At 43.2% G+C, this 16,990-nt stretch overlaps 1 protein-coding gene across 1 annotated transcript in view; it reads right to left on the reverse strand.

Moving 5' to 3' along the window:
- The window catches only part of gorab (golgin, rab6-interacting), a 30,954-nt gene extending 15,131 nt beyond the window's left edge, over positions 1-15,823 (reverse strand). The window contains exon 1 of the mRNA XM_067990446.1: positions 15,687-15,823. Coding sequence (XP_067846547.1) covers positions 15,687-15,744 — 58 coding nt within the window. The 5' untranslated portion in view covers positions 15,745-15,823. The remainder of the gene's footprint in view (positions 1-15,686) is intronic.
- Positions 15,824-16,990: the final 1,167 nt, after the last annotated feature.

Here is a 16,990-nt window from a genome sequence, read left to right on the forward strand (position 1 = left end):
CTAAGGTCACCCCCTCAACCTTGCCATCTCACGTGGCCTCTCTACTCCCATCGAGTCAATCATGGATAAGGCCATATTTGATCACTTCCTTGTATCCCTCTCCACCCACATCCTCCTTCCCCTCTCAACTCCATTCCGTCTACATTCACCCCTGGAAAAACTCTTTCCCAAGTCACTTACAACGGCATTTTAAAATTCCCAACTGTCTAGCCTTTGCCCCTCCATTCACGACGACATTTCTGCAGCTACCAATCTGCTCAATCACACCCTCACCTCCACCTTTGATGCCCTTGTCCCCATTACTCTTTCACCCTGGTCGTTCCCCCTTCATCTCTGCTCCCTTAGGTTCAAGGGATGCAGACTTGAATGTTTATAGCAGACAACTGGTTTAGCCATTCATCGCCAGATCTGGCTGGACCACATAAGAACTTTCGGGTCCTCCTCTCCTCTACCAAAACTGCTCACTATTCCAGGATCATCCTGGAAGGCAAAGATAACGCCCGGCTTTTCTTCTCCACTATAAACTGTTGTCTTAAACCCCCTTTCCCTGCCTCCTTCACCCTCACCTCCAACAAGTGCAAGGAGCTCATGGACTACTTTGTCACAAAGATTGAGAACATCCGTTCAGCTGCCTCTGCCACATCCCTCCCTTCCCCTAGTCCACCAAGCCAAACTTCCCCTACGGTTCAAAAGCAAAATACTGCGGATGCTGGAAATCTGAAATAAAAACAGAAAATGCTGGAAAAGTTGAGCAAGTCAGGCAGTCTCAGTGGGGAAAGAAACAGAGTTAACATTTCAGGTTGAAGACCTTTAGTCAGAACTGGATGTTAGAGTTAACCGTTGTTGTTTCACCTGGAAGGTGTGTTTGGGGCCCTGGACGATGGGGAGGTGGTGAAAGAGTAGGTGTTGCTTCTCCTGCGCTCGCACGGGAAGTTGTCGTGGGGAGGAGTGTGGGTGTTGGAAGAGTGGACCAGGGGGTCGCAGAGGGAGTGGTCCCTTCAGAATGCTGAAAGGGGAAGGGAAGATATGTTTGGTGGTGGGATCACGCTGGAGGTGGCGGAAAATGATACGTTGAATGTGGAGGACGGTGGGGTGGAAGGTGAGGACAAGGGGGACCCTATCATTGTTATGGGTGGGAGGGGAAGGGGTGAGGGAAGAAGTGCGGGAAATAGGACAGACACGGTCAAGGGGCCCATCAACTACAGTGGAGGGGAATCCTCAATTGAGGAAAAAGTCATATCGGAAGCACTGGTGTGGAAGGTGGCATCGTCAGAACAGATGCAACGGAGATGGAGAAACAGAGAAGGGAATAGAGTACTTACAGGAAGCGGATGAGAGGAAGTGTCATCAAGGTAGCTGTGGGTGTCGGTGGGCTTATAATAGATATTGGTTGACAGCCTATCCCTAGAAATGGAGATAGAGTCGTCGAGGAAGGGAAGAGTCGGAGATGGACCATGTGAAGGCATGGGAAGAGTGGAAACTGGAAGCAAAGTTGATGAAATTTTCCAATTCGGAGCAAGAGCAGGAAGCAGCACCGATACAGTCATCAATATACCGGAATAAAAGGTGAGGGAGGGGACCGGAGTAGGACTGGAACAAGGAATGTTCCACCTATCTCACAAAAAGGCAGGCATAGCTGGGATCCATACGGGTTCCCATAGCGACTCCTTTTATTTGAAGGAAGTGAGTGGAGTCAAAGGAGAAGTTTTCAACGTAAGAGCAAGTTCAGCCAGGCAGAGGAGGGTGGAGGAGGATGGGGACTGGTTGGGCCTCCGTTCAAGGAAGAAGCTGAGGGCCCGCAGGCCGTCCTGGTGGGGAATTGAGGTGAAGAGGGACAGGACATCCATGGTGAAAAGGAGACAGTAAGGGCCAGTTAAAGCGGCAGAGGGCATCGGAAGGGTTGCAGATGTAGGTCAGAAGAGACTGGACAAGGGGAGAAAAAAAAGTCGAGATAGGAGGAAATAAGTTCCGTGGGGCAAGAACAGGCTGAAACAATGGGTCTCCAGGGGCAGTCCTGTTTGTGGATCTTGGGAAGGAGGCAAGAGTGGACTGTGCGGGGTTGGGGGTCTATGGTGTTGGAGCTGTGGGGGGGTGGGGGCGGGGGAAGAAGAGATCTCACGATGCGGTCTCCTCTATATTGGGGAGACCAAATGCAGATTGGTTGATTGCTTTCCTGAACACCTCTGCTCAGTCCGCAAGCGTGACCCTGACCTGCCGGTCACTTGCCATTTTAATTCCCCATCCCACTCTGACCGTGGCCTCTTACACTATTTCAATGAAGCTCAACGGAAGATCAAGGAACAGCACCTCATCTTTCGTTTAGACACTTTACAACCTTCCGGACTTAACACTGATTTTAATAACTTCAGATCATAACCACTGCTCCCATTTTCCATTTTTTTTTGTGGGATTGCTGCTGCTGTTAATGGTTCTGTTGTCATTTACAGCTTCTCTAGACCCATCTTTTGTTTCTTAACTTGTCCCATTACCACCCTTCCTGCCTTGCACCATCATCCTTTTTGTAATTTAATCACTCTTGCCCTCTCCCTATCACAGGCCTCCTCTCCTCTCCTCTCCTCTCCTCTCCTCTCCCGCCCCACACTGGCTCTGTACTTGCTTAAAAACTGTTAACTCTTTAACATCTTCCAGTTCTGATGAAAGGTCTTCGACCTGAAACATTAACTCTGTTTCTTTCTCCGCTGAATTTTTCCAGCATTTTCTGCTTTTATTGTTCTACAGTGCCCCCCGCCCCAGTCCTGAACTTGCACCTTTCTCTAGTTTCTCTCTTATCTATCCATACTCTATAAGTGCAGGCAATTGGGACTAGCTTAGTGGTATAAACTGGGCGACATGGACATGTTGGGCGGAAGGGCCTGTTTCCATGTTGTAAACTTCTATGATTCTATATGTCCTCTCCGAGCTCATCTTGACCATGAGACCCATGTCCTGCTCCTCGAACCTATTCCCACCAAACTGCTGACCATACAACTTCCCTTCCTGGCCCCCATGTTCGCTGATATTGTTAATGGTTCCCTCTCCTCAGGCATTGTCCCCCTCCCCTTCAAATCTGCCATCATCCCCTCTTCAAAAAGCCCATCCTTGGCTCCTTTTTCCTTGTAAACTACCACTCCATCTCCCCTTTCCTCTCCAAAGTCCTTGAATGGGATGTCGACTCCCAAATTTGTGCCCAACTTTCTCGCAACTCCATGTTTGAATCCCTCCATTCAGGTTTCCGCCCCGCCACAGTACTAAAACGGCCCTTATCAAAGTCACAAATGTCATCCTATGTAACTGTGACCATGGTGAACCATCCTTCTCGACCTGTCTGCAGCCTTTGACAAGGTTGACCACACCATCCTCCTCCAACGCCTCTCCTCTCTCGTCCAACTGGATGGGACTGCGCCCGCCTGGTTCCATTCTTATCTATCAGTCATAGCCAGAGAATCACCTGCAATGGCTTCTCTTCCCGCACCGTTACCTCTGGAGTCCCCGAAGGATCTATCCTTGGCCCCCTCCTATTTCTCATCTACATGCTGCCCCTCAGCGACATCATCCGAAAACACGTAATGTTCCACATGTTCGCTAACGACACCCAGCTCTACCTCACCACCACCTCCCTCAACCCCTCCACTGTCTCTGATTTATCACACTGCTTGCCTGACATCCAGTACTGGATGAGCAAAAATTTCCTCCATCAAAGTAAAGGGAAGACTGAAGCCATTATCTTCGATCCCCGCCACAAACTCTGTTCCCTAGCCATCGACTCCATCCCTCTCCCTGGCCACTGTCTGAGGCTGAACCAGATCGTTTGCAACCTTGCCATCCTGTTTGATCCCGAGATGAGCTTCTGACCACATATCCACTCCATTATTAAGACCACCTCCTTCCACTGTTGTAACATCACCCGTCTCCGCCCCTGCCTCAGCTCATTTGCTGCTGAAACCTTCACCCACACCTTTGTTACCTCTAGATTGGTCATACTGGGACATGGCTGCAGGATGGTCAGGATTGGGAACTAAATATACCAGGTTATAAGGTCAATAGGAGAGATAGGGAAAATGGAAGAGGGGGAGGAGTAGCCTTAGTGATTAGAGATGAAATCACTTCAATGATAAAGGAGGATATAACGAGAGGTAAGCAGCCAAAAGAGACCTTATGGGTTGAATTGAGAAATAGGAAAGGATCGAAGACTATAGTGGGAGTTGTATACAGGAGCCCTGGCAGCAGCTCTGATGTGCTAGATTGTATAAATGCAGAGATTAGACAAGCATGTAAGAAAGGCATAGTGGTCTTAATGGGGGACTTTAACCTTCACATAGATTGGGAAAAGCAGACTAGCAACTGTCAGAAAGGTAGTGAATTTCTTGAGTGTGTCCGGGATAGTTTTCTACAGCAGTATGTCCTAGAGGCAACAAGGGGGCAAGCCATATTAGATTTCGTAATGAGTAATGAACCAGATTTAGTTAACAGCTTAACTGTGCGTGAACATCTATCCAATAGCGATCATAACATGATCACGTTCAAGGTAGTGTTTGAAAGGGAAAAAAGTGAATCAGCTGCTAAGATTCTAGACTTGGGTAAGGCCGACTTCAATGGGATGAGACAGAGACTGTCCACAGTAAACTGGGCAAATCTGTTAATGGGTAAAACGACTGATGATCAGTGGGAAATGTTTAAAGAAACATTTAACGTGATACAGAACCGTTTTATACCCCTGAGGGGCAAGAACTCTACTTGTCAAAAAAAACAGCCATGGACAACTGAAGAGGTAAGGGACAGTATAAGACATAAGGAAAGGACATACAAAAAGGCAAAAAATGGCACAGATCCCGGCGAATGGGAAAGATACAAAGATCAACAAAGGGTCACAAAACAGATAGTAAGAGCTACAAAAAGAGAGTATGAAAAGAAACTTGCAAGGGATATCAAAACCAATACGAAGAACTTTTATAGTTATATTAGGAAAAAAAGTGTGGTCAGGAGCAGTGTTGGCCCCTTAAAAACTGAAAGTGGGGATATTGTCATTGACAATGGAGAAATGGCGGACATGTTGAACAATTACTTTGCGTCAGTATTTACAGCAGAAAAAGAGGATAGCATGCCGGAAATCCCAAGAAAACTAATATTGAATCGGGGACAGGGACTGGATAAAATTAACATAAGTAAAGCAACAGTAATGAAGAAAATAATAGCACTAAAGTGTGACAAATCCCCAGGACCAGATGGTTTCCATCCCAGGGTTTAAAGGAAGTAGGTGAGCACATTGAAAGATTATAGTTAGGGTATCTGCAAAGTTCTCTAGATTCAGGAACTGTCCCTCTAGATTGGAAAATTGCACGTCACTCCGCTTTTTAAGAAAGGAGAGAGAGGGAAAACAGGGAATTATAGACCAGTTAGCCTAACATCTGTTGTGGGGAAAATGCTGGAGTCTATAATTAAGGATAGGGTGACTGAACACCTCGAAATTTTCAGCTAATCAGAGAGCCAGCATGAATTTGTGAAAGGTAGGTCATGCCTGACCAACCTGATTGAATTTTTTGAAGAGGTGACTAAAGTAGTGGACAGGGGAATGTCAATGGATGTTATTTATATGGACTTCCAGAAGGCATTTGATAAGGTCCCACATAAGAGACTGTTAGCTAAGATAGAAGCCCATGGAATCGAGGGAAAAGTACGGACTTGGTTGGAAATTGGCTGAGCGAAAGGCGACAGAGAGTACGGATAATGGGATGGTACGCACATTGGCAGGATGTGACTAGTGGAGTCCCGCAGAGATCTGTCTTGGGGCCTCAATTATTCATAATATTTATTAACGACTTGGATGAAGGCATAGAAAGTCTTGTATCTAAGTTTACCGATGACACAAAGATTGGTGGCATTGTAAGCAGTGTCGATGAAAACAAAATTACAAAGCGATATTGACAGATTAGGTGAATGGGCAAAACTGTGGCAAATGGAATTCAATGTAGGCAAATGTGAGGTCATCCACTTTGGATCAAAAAAAGGATAGAAAAGGGTACGTTCTAAATTGTAAAAAGTTAAAAATAGTGGATGTCCAAAGGGACTTAGGGGTTCAGGTACATAGATCACTGAAGTGTCATGAACAGGTGCAGAAAATAATCAGTAAGGCTAATGGAATGCTGGCCTTTATATCTAGAGGTCTAGAGGACAAAGGGGCAAAAGTTATGCTGCAGCTATACAAAACCCTGGTTAGACCACACCTTTTTTTTATTCGTTTATGGGATGTGGGCGCCGCAGGCGAGGCCGGCATTTATTGCCCACCCCTAATTGCCCTTGAGAAGGTGGTGGTGAGCCACCTTCTTGAACCGCTGCAGTCCGTGTGGTGAAGGTTCTCCCACAGTGCTGTTAGGAAGGGAGTGCCAGGATTCTGACCCAGCGACAATGAAGGAACGGTGATATATTTCCAAGTCGGGATGGTGTGTGACTTGGAGGGGAACGTGCAGGTGGTGTTGTTCCCATGTGCCTGCTGCTCTTGTCCTTCTAGGTGGTAGAGGTCGCGGGTTTGGGAGGTGCTGTCGAAGAAGCCTTGGCGAGTTGCTGCAATGCATCCTGTAGATGGTACACACTGCAGCCACTGTGCGCTGGTGGTGAAGGGAGTAGAGAGTAGTTCTGGGCACCGCACCTTCGGAAGGACATATTGCCCTTGGAGAGAGTGCAGCGTAGGTTTACTAGATCAATACCCGGACTTCAAGGGTTAAGTTACGAGGAGAGATTACACAAATTGGGGTTGTATTCTCTGGAATTTCGAAGGTCAAGGGGTGATCAGATCGAAGTTTATAAGATATTAAGGGGAACAGATAGGGTGGATAGAGAGAAACTATTTCCGTTGGTTGGGGATTTTAGGAGTAGGGGGCACAGTCTAAAAATTAGAGCCAGACCTTTCAGGATTGAGATTAGAAAACACTTCTACACACAAAGGGTGGCAGAAGTTTGGAACTCTCTTCCGCAAACAGCAATTGATGCCAGCTCAATTGCTAATTTTAAAGCTGAGATCGATAGCTTTTTGCCAACCAAAGGTATTAAAGGATATGGGCCAAAGGCAGGTATATGGAGTTAGATCACAGATCAGCCATGATCTTATCAAATGGCGGAGCAGGCTCGAGGGGCTGAATGGCCTACTCCTGTTCCTATGTTCCTAGACTGGACTATGCCAAAGCTCTCCTGGCTGGCCTCCAATCTTCCACCCTCCATAAACTTGAGCTTACCCAAAACTCTGCTGCTGGTATACTAACTTGCACCAAGTCCTGTTCACCCATCACCACTGTGCTCGCTCACCTACATTGGCTCCTGGTCTGGGAATGCCTCGATTTTAAAATTCTCATCCTCGTTTTAAAATCCCTCCCTATCTCTATAACCTCCTCCAGCCCTACAACCTTTCAAGATCTCTGCGCTCCTCCAATTCTTGCCTCTTGCGCATCCAATTTTAATTGCTCCACCACTGGCGGCCGTGCCTTCAGCTACCTAGGCCCTAATGTCTGGAATTCCCTCCCTAAACCTCTCTGTCCTCCCTTAAGACGATCCTTAAAACCCACCTCTTTGGCCAAGCTTTTGGCCACCTGTTCTACTACCGCCTCATGTGGCTCGGTGTCAAATTTTGTTTGATAATCGCTCCTGTGAAGCATCTTGGGATCTACTATGTTAAAGGCGCTATATACACGCAAGTTATTGTTACTGCTCTGGTTTGTATTTATTAGCATGTACTTTTCAAAAAAGTGAGCTTGACCTGGGGTCTGCAAAGAGACGTTAACTGAAGACAATAAGATGAGCCATACAACTTCCATGGCTGGTGAGGAAATGATTAATAAAACTACAAAAAAAACAGGTAATTATAGTTTTCACAAAGTTACAAACTATTTATTTTCTATTTTATGAGATAGCAAAGTTTAACAGTAGTGCAAATATATATTAGTTATCAATCACTCATCACACTGCACATGGGGAGTCAAGACCAAATGCAGTCTTCAGGTGATGCGGGGTTAGAGGGTATACAGACCTAATTCAGTCCGCATTTTGAAGTCCTGCATTCTGCTCTCATTTTTGTATAATGCTTCGATTTTATGTTATTTATAGTTAAATAGCAAAACATATGGCAATTTGGGAAGCAGAGAGGTAGAATTGATTGAAGCACGGGAGCTTCTCAGTAGTACAGGCTGAGGAGCTGGGAGATGCAAAACTGAGGCGCTAAAGCACCCCCACTGGCAGGGAGCATGTAATTACAACGATAACTTTATATAGAAATTACCTATGTCCAGAAAGTTGAAAAAAGTATGACTAGGAGGTAATATTTTGGCAACAGGAAGTGTGTGCAGATGCAAGAACTTTTAATACATTACTGGACAATTTCCTGTAGCATTGCACATGGGGAGTCAAGACCTAATGTACTCTTAGGTAAAATGCAGTTAGAGAGCAGGGGATAATTGGATCAGGATCCACAGACATAATTAGGAACCCATTTTAAAGTCATACATTATGTCCTTATTTTATACTTCCTTATTTTATACTTCCATCATAAATTTCTATGTTCACATTTATAATGGAAACTACCTGTGTAAACTTCTCACTTGTCTCGCCAGCGGTGGTGCAGTTTCAATTATGTGGACATTGGACTTTATAATGGCAAAAGTGGACAGGAAGTTAACGCAGATACAAGATTGTTAATGCATTATAATTGATCTCCCACGGTGTTGCACTTGGAAAGGTGGAGAAAATGGTCGTTCTCTGCTATCTTTGTGTTGCTGTTTGTCTCTCTGTTGTTCTTCCTCTAATTCTGTCTCTATTTCTCCTCTTGTCTGCCTGCATCACAGCAGTGCCTACTCTTTGAAAGTACTTAATTGGCTATGAAGCGCTTTGGGACAATTACAAGGATGTGAAAGGCACTATATAACTGCAGGTTCTTTTCCCTTAACGTTTTGCTTCTCTCTGTTCTTTTTCACTTCTCTTTCATCCCCCCCCGCCTTTTGGGTAGGAGGTAGTAAGTGGTGTAGGGTGGAAAGAAGCCACTATTGGCTACAGACGTGTGTGCGCACGCACGCTCTGTGCAGGGAAAATCTGATCCTCAGGAGCTTTCACATTCCCTCCCTTAATTATTTACACTTGCCCCGCCCCGCCCCCTCACTCCCTTCCACTACCCCATCGTCACTCCCATCTCTTCCCTTTTAAACCACCCACTCAATCCTTGATTTAGTGTTCTATAAACTTTGGAAAGAGGTAAGAAGGGGAAGTGTTTCTTTCTTCACAATGTTACTTCAGTTTTCAAAAACCAGTTGAATTTTGAAGCCACCCAATTACCTCACCTGTGTTTTGTTAACCATTAAAAAAGGTCAGTTCGAATTGCTAATATCTGAGACAGAGATTCTAATTTCTACCATCTATGAAACAAAGGGAGAGAGAGAGAAATACAAACAGAAGGGAAGGACAGGCAGTTTTATTCCTCAATTTTTTTTTTGTAAGTTTAATTTTGAAAGCGAAGCATCTTTGAGGGAAACAGATAGCAAGCTTGGTAGGATGGAGATTGGTTAAGGATAAAGGGACCTCTTACCACCTGCCCTTTGGAGGAGCTGGAGGGAATGTGTGGAAGGTTAAGAGTGAAGTGAACGACAACAGAAAGAGAGAGGGTTAAATCAAGGCTACAATGCTCATCTTTTCTCTTTCTCACACAAAAAAACTACTTGAACCTAAAGAAAACACAGCTGACTAAATGGTACTACTGGATTCTAGGAAATTAGATACACTGCATATGCTCAGACTGCACAATCCAAATTCAGCCCACAATGTCACTATTCTGGGCAAACATATCAACTCAAAGCCCAGGAGAGGCTGAGGCCTTCAACAAAAAACTTTAAATGAAGGCACTAAAAGACACAAAAGACATTCCAATGGATAAATTTAAGTTACTGTGAAATATATATATTTTAGTTTTAAATTTTGGTTAAACCCTTATTTTGGACATTAGAAATTTCAGATACTAATGGGGGAAAAAAAAGCGGATTAAAAATTTCCAGAAAGCATTTTGAGAGAACCGTGGGAACTCAGTGGCCAGAATGCGCAATTAGAGTGAATAGTTTGCATAGACATTTTTCATTATAAATGTGGATATATATACTTTTAATGGAAAAAGTTGACACAAAAAGTGAGACAAAAACCTGACAAGTCAAGTGGTGCAATCGCAAGATTTTTACTACATTACAGATGTTTCTATTATTGGCTTGTTCATTTACTGTTTAATAAACTTGTCATTTAAAAACTAAAATATGGTCTAATATGCAAGTGTGACTCTACTGATTCCAAAATGAGGAGACCTTAGAGGTACAGAATAGAACCTGTAGCTTAGGTAATCTTAAAGAAAGGTTTTTCCATTCATTATCTTGGGTGTGCTACAATATTCTAACTAGATATTAGGACAAATAAGAATAATCAAGGACATAGAGAATGAGGGGTCATCTAGGACAGTAGTGTGAAAAACAAGACTAAAATACCTAGAGTGAAAAAATGCTAAAAACAGTAAAATGTTACAACTTCAGAGTGTCCCAAATCCCTTTCACATCTCCAACATGAGCATGTACCCCTGCTATCCTTTCTATACAATTTGCTCAGGGAATTTTCTCTAGACTAAAACCAAAGTTTAAGACTCAGAGTACAGAAGGTTGAAAAGCATAAACAAAGCAAAGCAAGATGTAGTGAATAAGTGCACCACTCTTGGATCTTAAAAGTCTGAAAATTGTTGGAGCAAAGACAAAGACAGAGAAGTAAGGAGTTCGACGGGAAGGCCTGTGAATGAATGAATGAGTCTTTATTTCAATAGAATGGGGATGTCAGAAAAAGTGTGCAAGGTATTGTAGTGGAACTTAAAAGGACTGAGGAGCACTGACCACTTTAGAACTAATTTAACCAAAAAGACAAAGATTGCCCGAAGAATAAAAATAATTTACAGTTAGAATTCAGTTCCTTTTCGTATTCCAACAGCTGTTTAGACTGAAGTAATTGGTTTCAAATTCTGACCAGAGCTTAAAATAAGAGCAAATAAAAGCATCTTATAACTGATTCATAGTAGCAAAATTTAAGCTGCAATGATTCAATTTACATTACAGATAAAAAGACCAGAAACTGAAAATACTGGAAATCTGTCTAAAAAACAGAAAATACACAAGTCTATCAGCAGCTAAAGAGAGATAATAGGGTCTACGCCCAAAACATTAACCTTAGTCAGGAAACTGGAAAATATCCAAGCCCCTTTATGGGACTGAATAAAACGATCTGTGTACGTTCAGCATTTTTTATTTTTACTTCATTCAATTCTCATTGCTGCTATAAATGTTATGACTTCCCTCAAAACTGACTAACTGTACTCGACTTTTCAGTGGGTTTTCAGAAAAAGGTCAGCAGTAGCAGCAACCTCTAAAATGCATGGCTGCCTCTTACTGATTTGCAATTGAAGCAAGTTTGGGGCACTTGCTAGCACAGTGGCTCCTTTGAGCAATATTATTCATTTCGATAGGTATTTATTTTTAAATTATGGGCATTTAACAAAAAAATGCTAGCACCAACACATCACATAGACACACAATGGCTGGCACCATTTAGGTTTCTATATTTTGCTCAACCAATTTTGTAATATCTATTATATAGGGGAGCCTTGATGTCGCTAACAGCTCAAGAACTACTTAAATTGTAAGGAATCTTACAACACCAGGTTATAGTCCAACAAATTTATTTTAAAATCACAAGCTTTCGGAGATTATCTCCTTCGTCAGATGATTGAATGAAAAGGTTCTCAAATCGCATATCTTATACGATGTTGGGACAGCATCACACCAATCAAAAGGTGTCGTTGTTATTCAAACAGGCCAGTCACGGAGAACAGCACGTCCCAGTACACTCGATATACATTGTGTCTTTTACACAGGTGTGATTGCTGTCCCAACATCGTATAAGATACGCGATTTGAGAACCTTTTCATTCAATCATCTGACGAAGGAGATAATCTCCGAAAGCTTGTGATTTTAAAATAAATTTGTTGGACTATAACCTGGTGTTGTAAGATTCCTTACATTTGTCCACCCCAGTCCATCACCGGCATCTCCACATCATGGCTACTTAAATTGTGGCACAGGTAGGAGCAGGATGGGAGACAGACAGGCTGGCACCCTTATTTTTTTTCCATGATCTGTTGCCAATCTTTCATCATGTAGTATCAACAGAATGTTTTTTTTAAAAAACAATAAATCTACGAATGCAGGTTTGTACTACGAACCATTAACCCTTACTACACCATAAGCGAGTCATCGCACCAGTGTATGGCAGTTCCTTGGGCACCAATGAACTTCTCCTGCACGAGCACTTCTGGCTTAACAAGTAACATGTGTCAAAGACTGATTTGGTCACACAAGCATAAACTTATAATGCTGTACTCAACTGGTTGAAAAGACTGCTTTTCACCCAGTTTTCTTGATGTTGGCCCTCTCTCCAAAATGATTTAACTGTTTTATGGTACTACTGTAAACCTGCTTCAATTGCAAATCAGGCATTTTAGTTGATGCTGACTTCAGCAACTGAGCAGCTCTATGCATGAGGAATTGAGCACACAATCAAAGCTGACATTTGAATGCATTACTGAGAGAGTGCTGCACTGGTAGCGATAGTGTGCCTAAGAAACATTAAACTGATCCCATCTGCTTGTTCCAGCAGTTCAGGTGGCCATTATAAATCTCATGGTGCTATTCAAAGAGGAGGAAGTTCTCCTGGTGCTTCCCTCAACCAAGATCAAGAACAACAGACTAACTGTCCATTTCTCTAGTTGCTGTTTTTGGGGTCTTGCTAATTAATGAAGGACAGCTGCTGGATTTACCTATATAGGTTACTGCAGTTTTAAAGCAATCCACTGTGTGATGTGTTGATGCGATAAAGCACTACATAAATGCAAGTATTTTTATTACTGCAATAGTATTTCATCATTTTGAAGAGGCTGGAAACTTTTTTTTTTGAAGAATAGCCAACCCAGACTGGCTGGACCTGTTGGCATTCTGAAGACCTATTGTATTAATTCAATAGAATTAAAATTAAGTTGAGTTTTATATCAGACCTGGTAGCATATTTTATATATAGCTTCACCACTTTTGTCTCGTGATTGTTTTCAACTTAAGCAATGTATAAAAAATGCTAACAAAAGAAAATTCAAACTTCAAATTTTTGTAATTCAAGCTTTCATATATCAAGAACATTAGATACAGAAGTAGACCATTCAGCCCCACAAGCATGCTCCGCTATTTAATTAGATCATGGCTGATCTGTACCTCAATTCCATTTACCCACTTTTGCCCCATATCCCTTACCGAACAAAAATCTATCCATCTGAGTTCTGAAAGCTCCAATTGTCCTAGCATCCACAGCCTTTTGAGGGAGTGTCAAATTTCTTTGAGAAAGAGCGCTTCCTGATCTCGCTTCTGAATGGCCTAGCTCTAATTTTATTAGATCCTCCTTGTTCTTGATTTCTCCACTAGAGGAAATAGTTTATCCCCTTATCAAATCCGTTTAACATTTTAAACACATCAATCACAATGTGGTTGCTGATAAAACTGATATAATTTTATACATTTTCATTCATGCAATAACTGCTGCTTTTCATTGCAAAGAACACAATCCTGAGGCATTTTCCCTTTACATTGATGCTCTAGCATCTTTTAGTGTAGTCAGTGATCCGTACAATGATTTTTTTTTAGCATTCCAGGGAAATGTTTAATGTATGGGGAAACATCTAGGAGATGGGATTCAAATAAATAGCTCCAATATAAAGCTATAAATAGCATAAGCATGATCGGCTGAATCCACCTCCTATGCTGTTTCTTCGATACAAGTTATTGTGCATATGAAGGACAGATAAATGATAATGCACATTCTTTACATTGAAAACCTACAATAAGTCAATTAGCTCAGTGATCATTCTCACTTGAGTCAGAAGGTTGTGGGTTAAAGCATCACTACAGCTGCACAGTCTAGATTGTTACTTCAGTGCAGTTCTGAAGGATTGCTGCAGTGTCATTTAGATGAAATGTTAAATTGCTTGCTCAGGTAGTCACAAAAGTTGAAGAGTAGGTAGCTTTCCTGTTCTGACTAACATTCTTGATTAACATTCCTTCCTCAAAAATTCCATCAGAAACAGATCTGTTCATTCATTCACTTGCTGTTTGTTGGGCCTTGTGCACAAATTGGGTGCTTTGTTTGCCTCCATAACAATGACTAATCCACTGGTGGTAGGGAAATTTGGGGTGTGCCAAGAACACAAAGGGGCTATATAAATGCAAGCCCGTTTGTTCTTTCTTGCACTGTAGATTTTGTTGATTAGATGCAGTTTTTACATCCCACTGATGGAGTCTGTGATTGCATTGCATCAAATTTGTTTGAGTGTAAAGTATTTATCAGAAGTGGTGCAAAACCAGTTGGAGTTGGTTTAAAGCCAAATTTCATAGCTCACAGGCAATCTGCTGGATCACTTCAAGTTTCAGTCTTTCAGACAAGACATTAAACAAACACCTTGTCTTCCTGCTGAAGTAATGTTTTTTTTAAAAAACCATAGCACTATTCAGCAACAGGGAGTTCTCCTAGTGCCCTGCCCAACATTCCTCCCTCAATTAACACCACCAAAAAATGATTTTCATGTCAGTCATTCTATGTGGGACTGTGTGTGCAAAACAGATGCCTTGTTTACTTCCAAAAAAAGTGACCACACTTCAAAAGTAATCCTTTGGTTATAAAGCATTTTGAAATGTCTTGAGTGGTAGCACACACTTCAAGCCCAACTCCAGTACTTGAATACATTATCTAGGCTGACACTTCAGTGCAGTACTGCTTTGTCAGAGGTGTCATCTTGGGATATGGATGACTGACAAGGTAATATTTATTACACATCCTCATGGCATTAAGAGTCACTTAGTGGGGGACCCAAGTCACATGTAGGTCAGGAGTGGCAGGTCCCTCCCTGAAGGACATTAGTGAACTAGTTGAATTTTTACAACATTCAAACAAATGTCACAATCATGTTTTTCTGATGCTAACCCATAAATTATCAAGTTTACTGAAGTCAATTTCACTATAACCACTAGGCAAACATTCTCTTGGATGTAAAAATCCGATGGCACTATTCAAAGACCATGGAAGTTCCAGCCAACATTTATCTCCCAATCAACACCAAAAACAGATTCACTTGTTGTTTGTGAAACCTTGCTCTGCATTGTATTACAACAGTGACTACACTTCAAAAGTACTTCATGGCTGTAAAGCGCTTTGGGGAATCCTAAGGACATGGAAGGCAGTATATAAATGCAAGCTCGTCCGTTCTAATATTAGAGAGCAATTAGGGCCATCAACTCTTTGAGGAAATTCACCGGGTGAGGGTAGACCATCAGAGATTGGCGCACCTGTTTGTGTGCCCATTTAGAGAGTTTTGCTTTGCTTGCTACGGAACAGTACAAGGGCAGCAATACAACCCAGCCATACCGCTACAGAAGCGCTACCAGCAAACCTAGAGCAGGTCAGGGAGCAGGTAAGACATATAGGAAAGCTCAGCAGCAAATCATTAGACTCTGCAACTCGGACACCGACATTAGGAGTGCCCGTTTCACCAAACCCCCACCTACCATCGAAATCTTACATTACAATTCTTTTTTTTTTACCTTTCAGCTGCTTTATTCGCGTCAGCTCCTCATCAGAAAACCCTGCCCAGCCAGCCATAGCCTCCTACACAATAAATAAACCCTCAAGAGGAGGCCGGCTGGTGCAAGAACCCAAGCTACACTGAGGCCTACTCTGAACCGGTGACACTGCGCATGAGCACACGAGACGCGTGGCACAGGAGCGACCACGCTTGCGCGATGCAAAACGGGCATCATGGGAATCGTCATCTTTTGATGCAAATGTAGGCGGAGCTTCTGGTCTGACGGAGCGCGCAGAGGGCGCGCGACCCCGCCGCTGGGTAACCGACTCGCGGCCGCGCGACCCCGCCGCTGGGTAACCGACTCGCGGCCGCGCGACCCCGCCGCTGGGTAACCGACTCGCGGCCGCGCGACCCCGCCGCTGGGTAACCGACTCGCGGCCGCGCGACCCCGCCGCTGGGTAACCGACTCGCGGCCGCGCGCAGGGGAGGGCACGTGATTCTCGCTGCGGAGCTGGTACAGTAGTTGGCGCTGATTGGCCGATCGCGGTCACGTGCGCTAGGTTCAGTGCGCCTTAAATTGATTGTGCAGTGAGGAGGAATAGACCGGGTGTTGGGTGGGAAGGTAGTTGTACTTTAGTAGCCGCATACACGGTATTAATTCATTTAAATATGTGGGGCTGCATCTTACGTTTTGAGTGCTACGCTTCAACATTTTAAAAACTTAACATGAGTGCAACTTTGATAGCTGTGTGAAATATACCGATGGTGTGTCACATGCAGCCAGAATAGGACTGAGAATGTAGTTATACTGCCCCTTGGGGTTAGTATGAAGTGGTTTTGGGTCCACATTGATGTAAAAAGCCAGGTCCTGATCTGATGGCTAAATGCACTAAAGCTTAGTGGTATGAGACCCATCCAAGAAAACACCTCCTACAATTTTAGGTTGTCTCTAAACTGGACAGGGTTACAGATAATACAGCTGGGGAATTGTAGCAGGAGTTATGCAATGTTTGCAGGTGGGAAAAACTACAGCAGATGGAATTTGATGCAGATAAGTGCAAGCAAGGTCTTAAGCAGAGCAGAAGAAATAGGATACACAATGAATGATATTGAACTAGCTAGTGGAGAGGCTGAAAGCCAATGGGGAGTCATAATAAACTCAACATTGACCCTGTCAATCACTATAGAACAGCAAATACCAAAGTAAACAGAGTACTGAGATATATTGTCAAATCAGAATTTAAATCTTGAGCCTTATGCTAAAGCTTTATAGTGGTTCAGTCAGGTTGTACCTTCAATTTGATGCTCAGTTGTGGTTGCTGA

The sequence above is a fragment of the Heptranchias perlo genome, chromosome 9, assembly GCF_035084215.1.
Source record: "Heptranchias perlo isolate sHepPer1 chromosome 9, sHepPer1.hap1, whole genome shotgun sequence".
Classification (NCBI taxonomy): Eukaryota; Metazoa; Chordata; class Chondrichthyes; order Hexanchiformes; family Hexanchidae; genus Heptranchias; species Heptranchias perlo.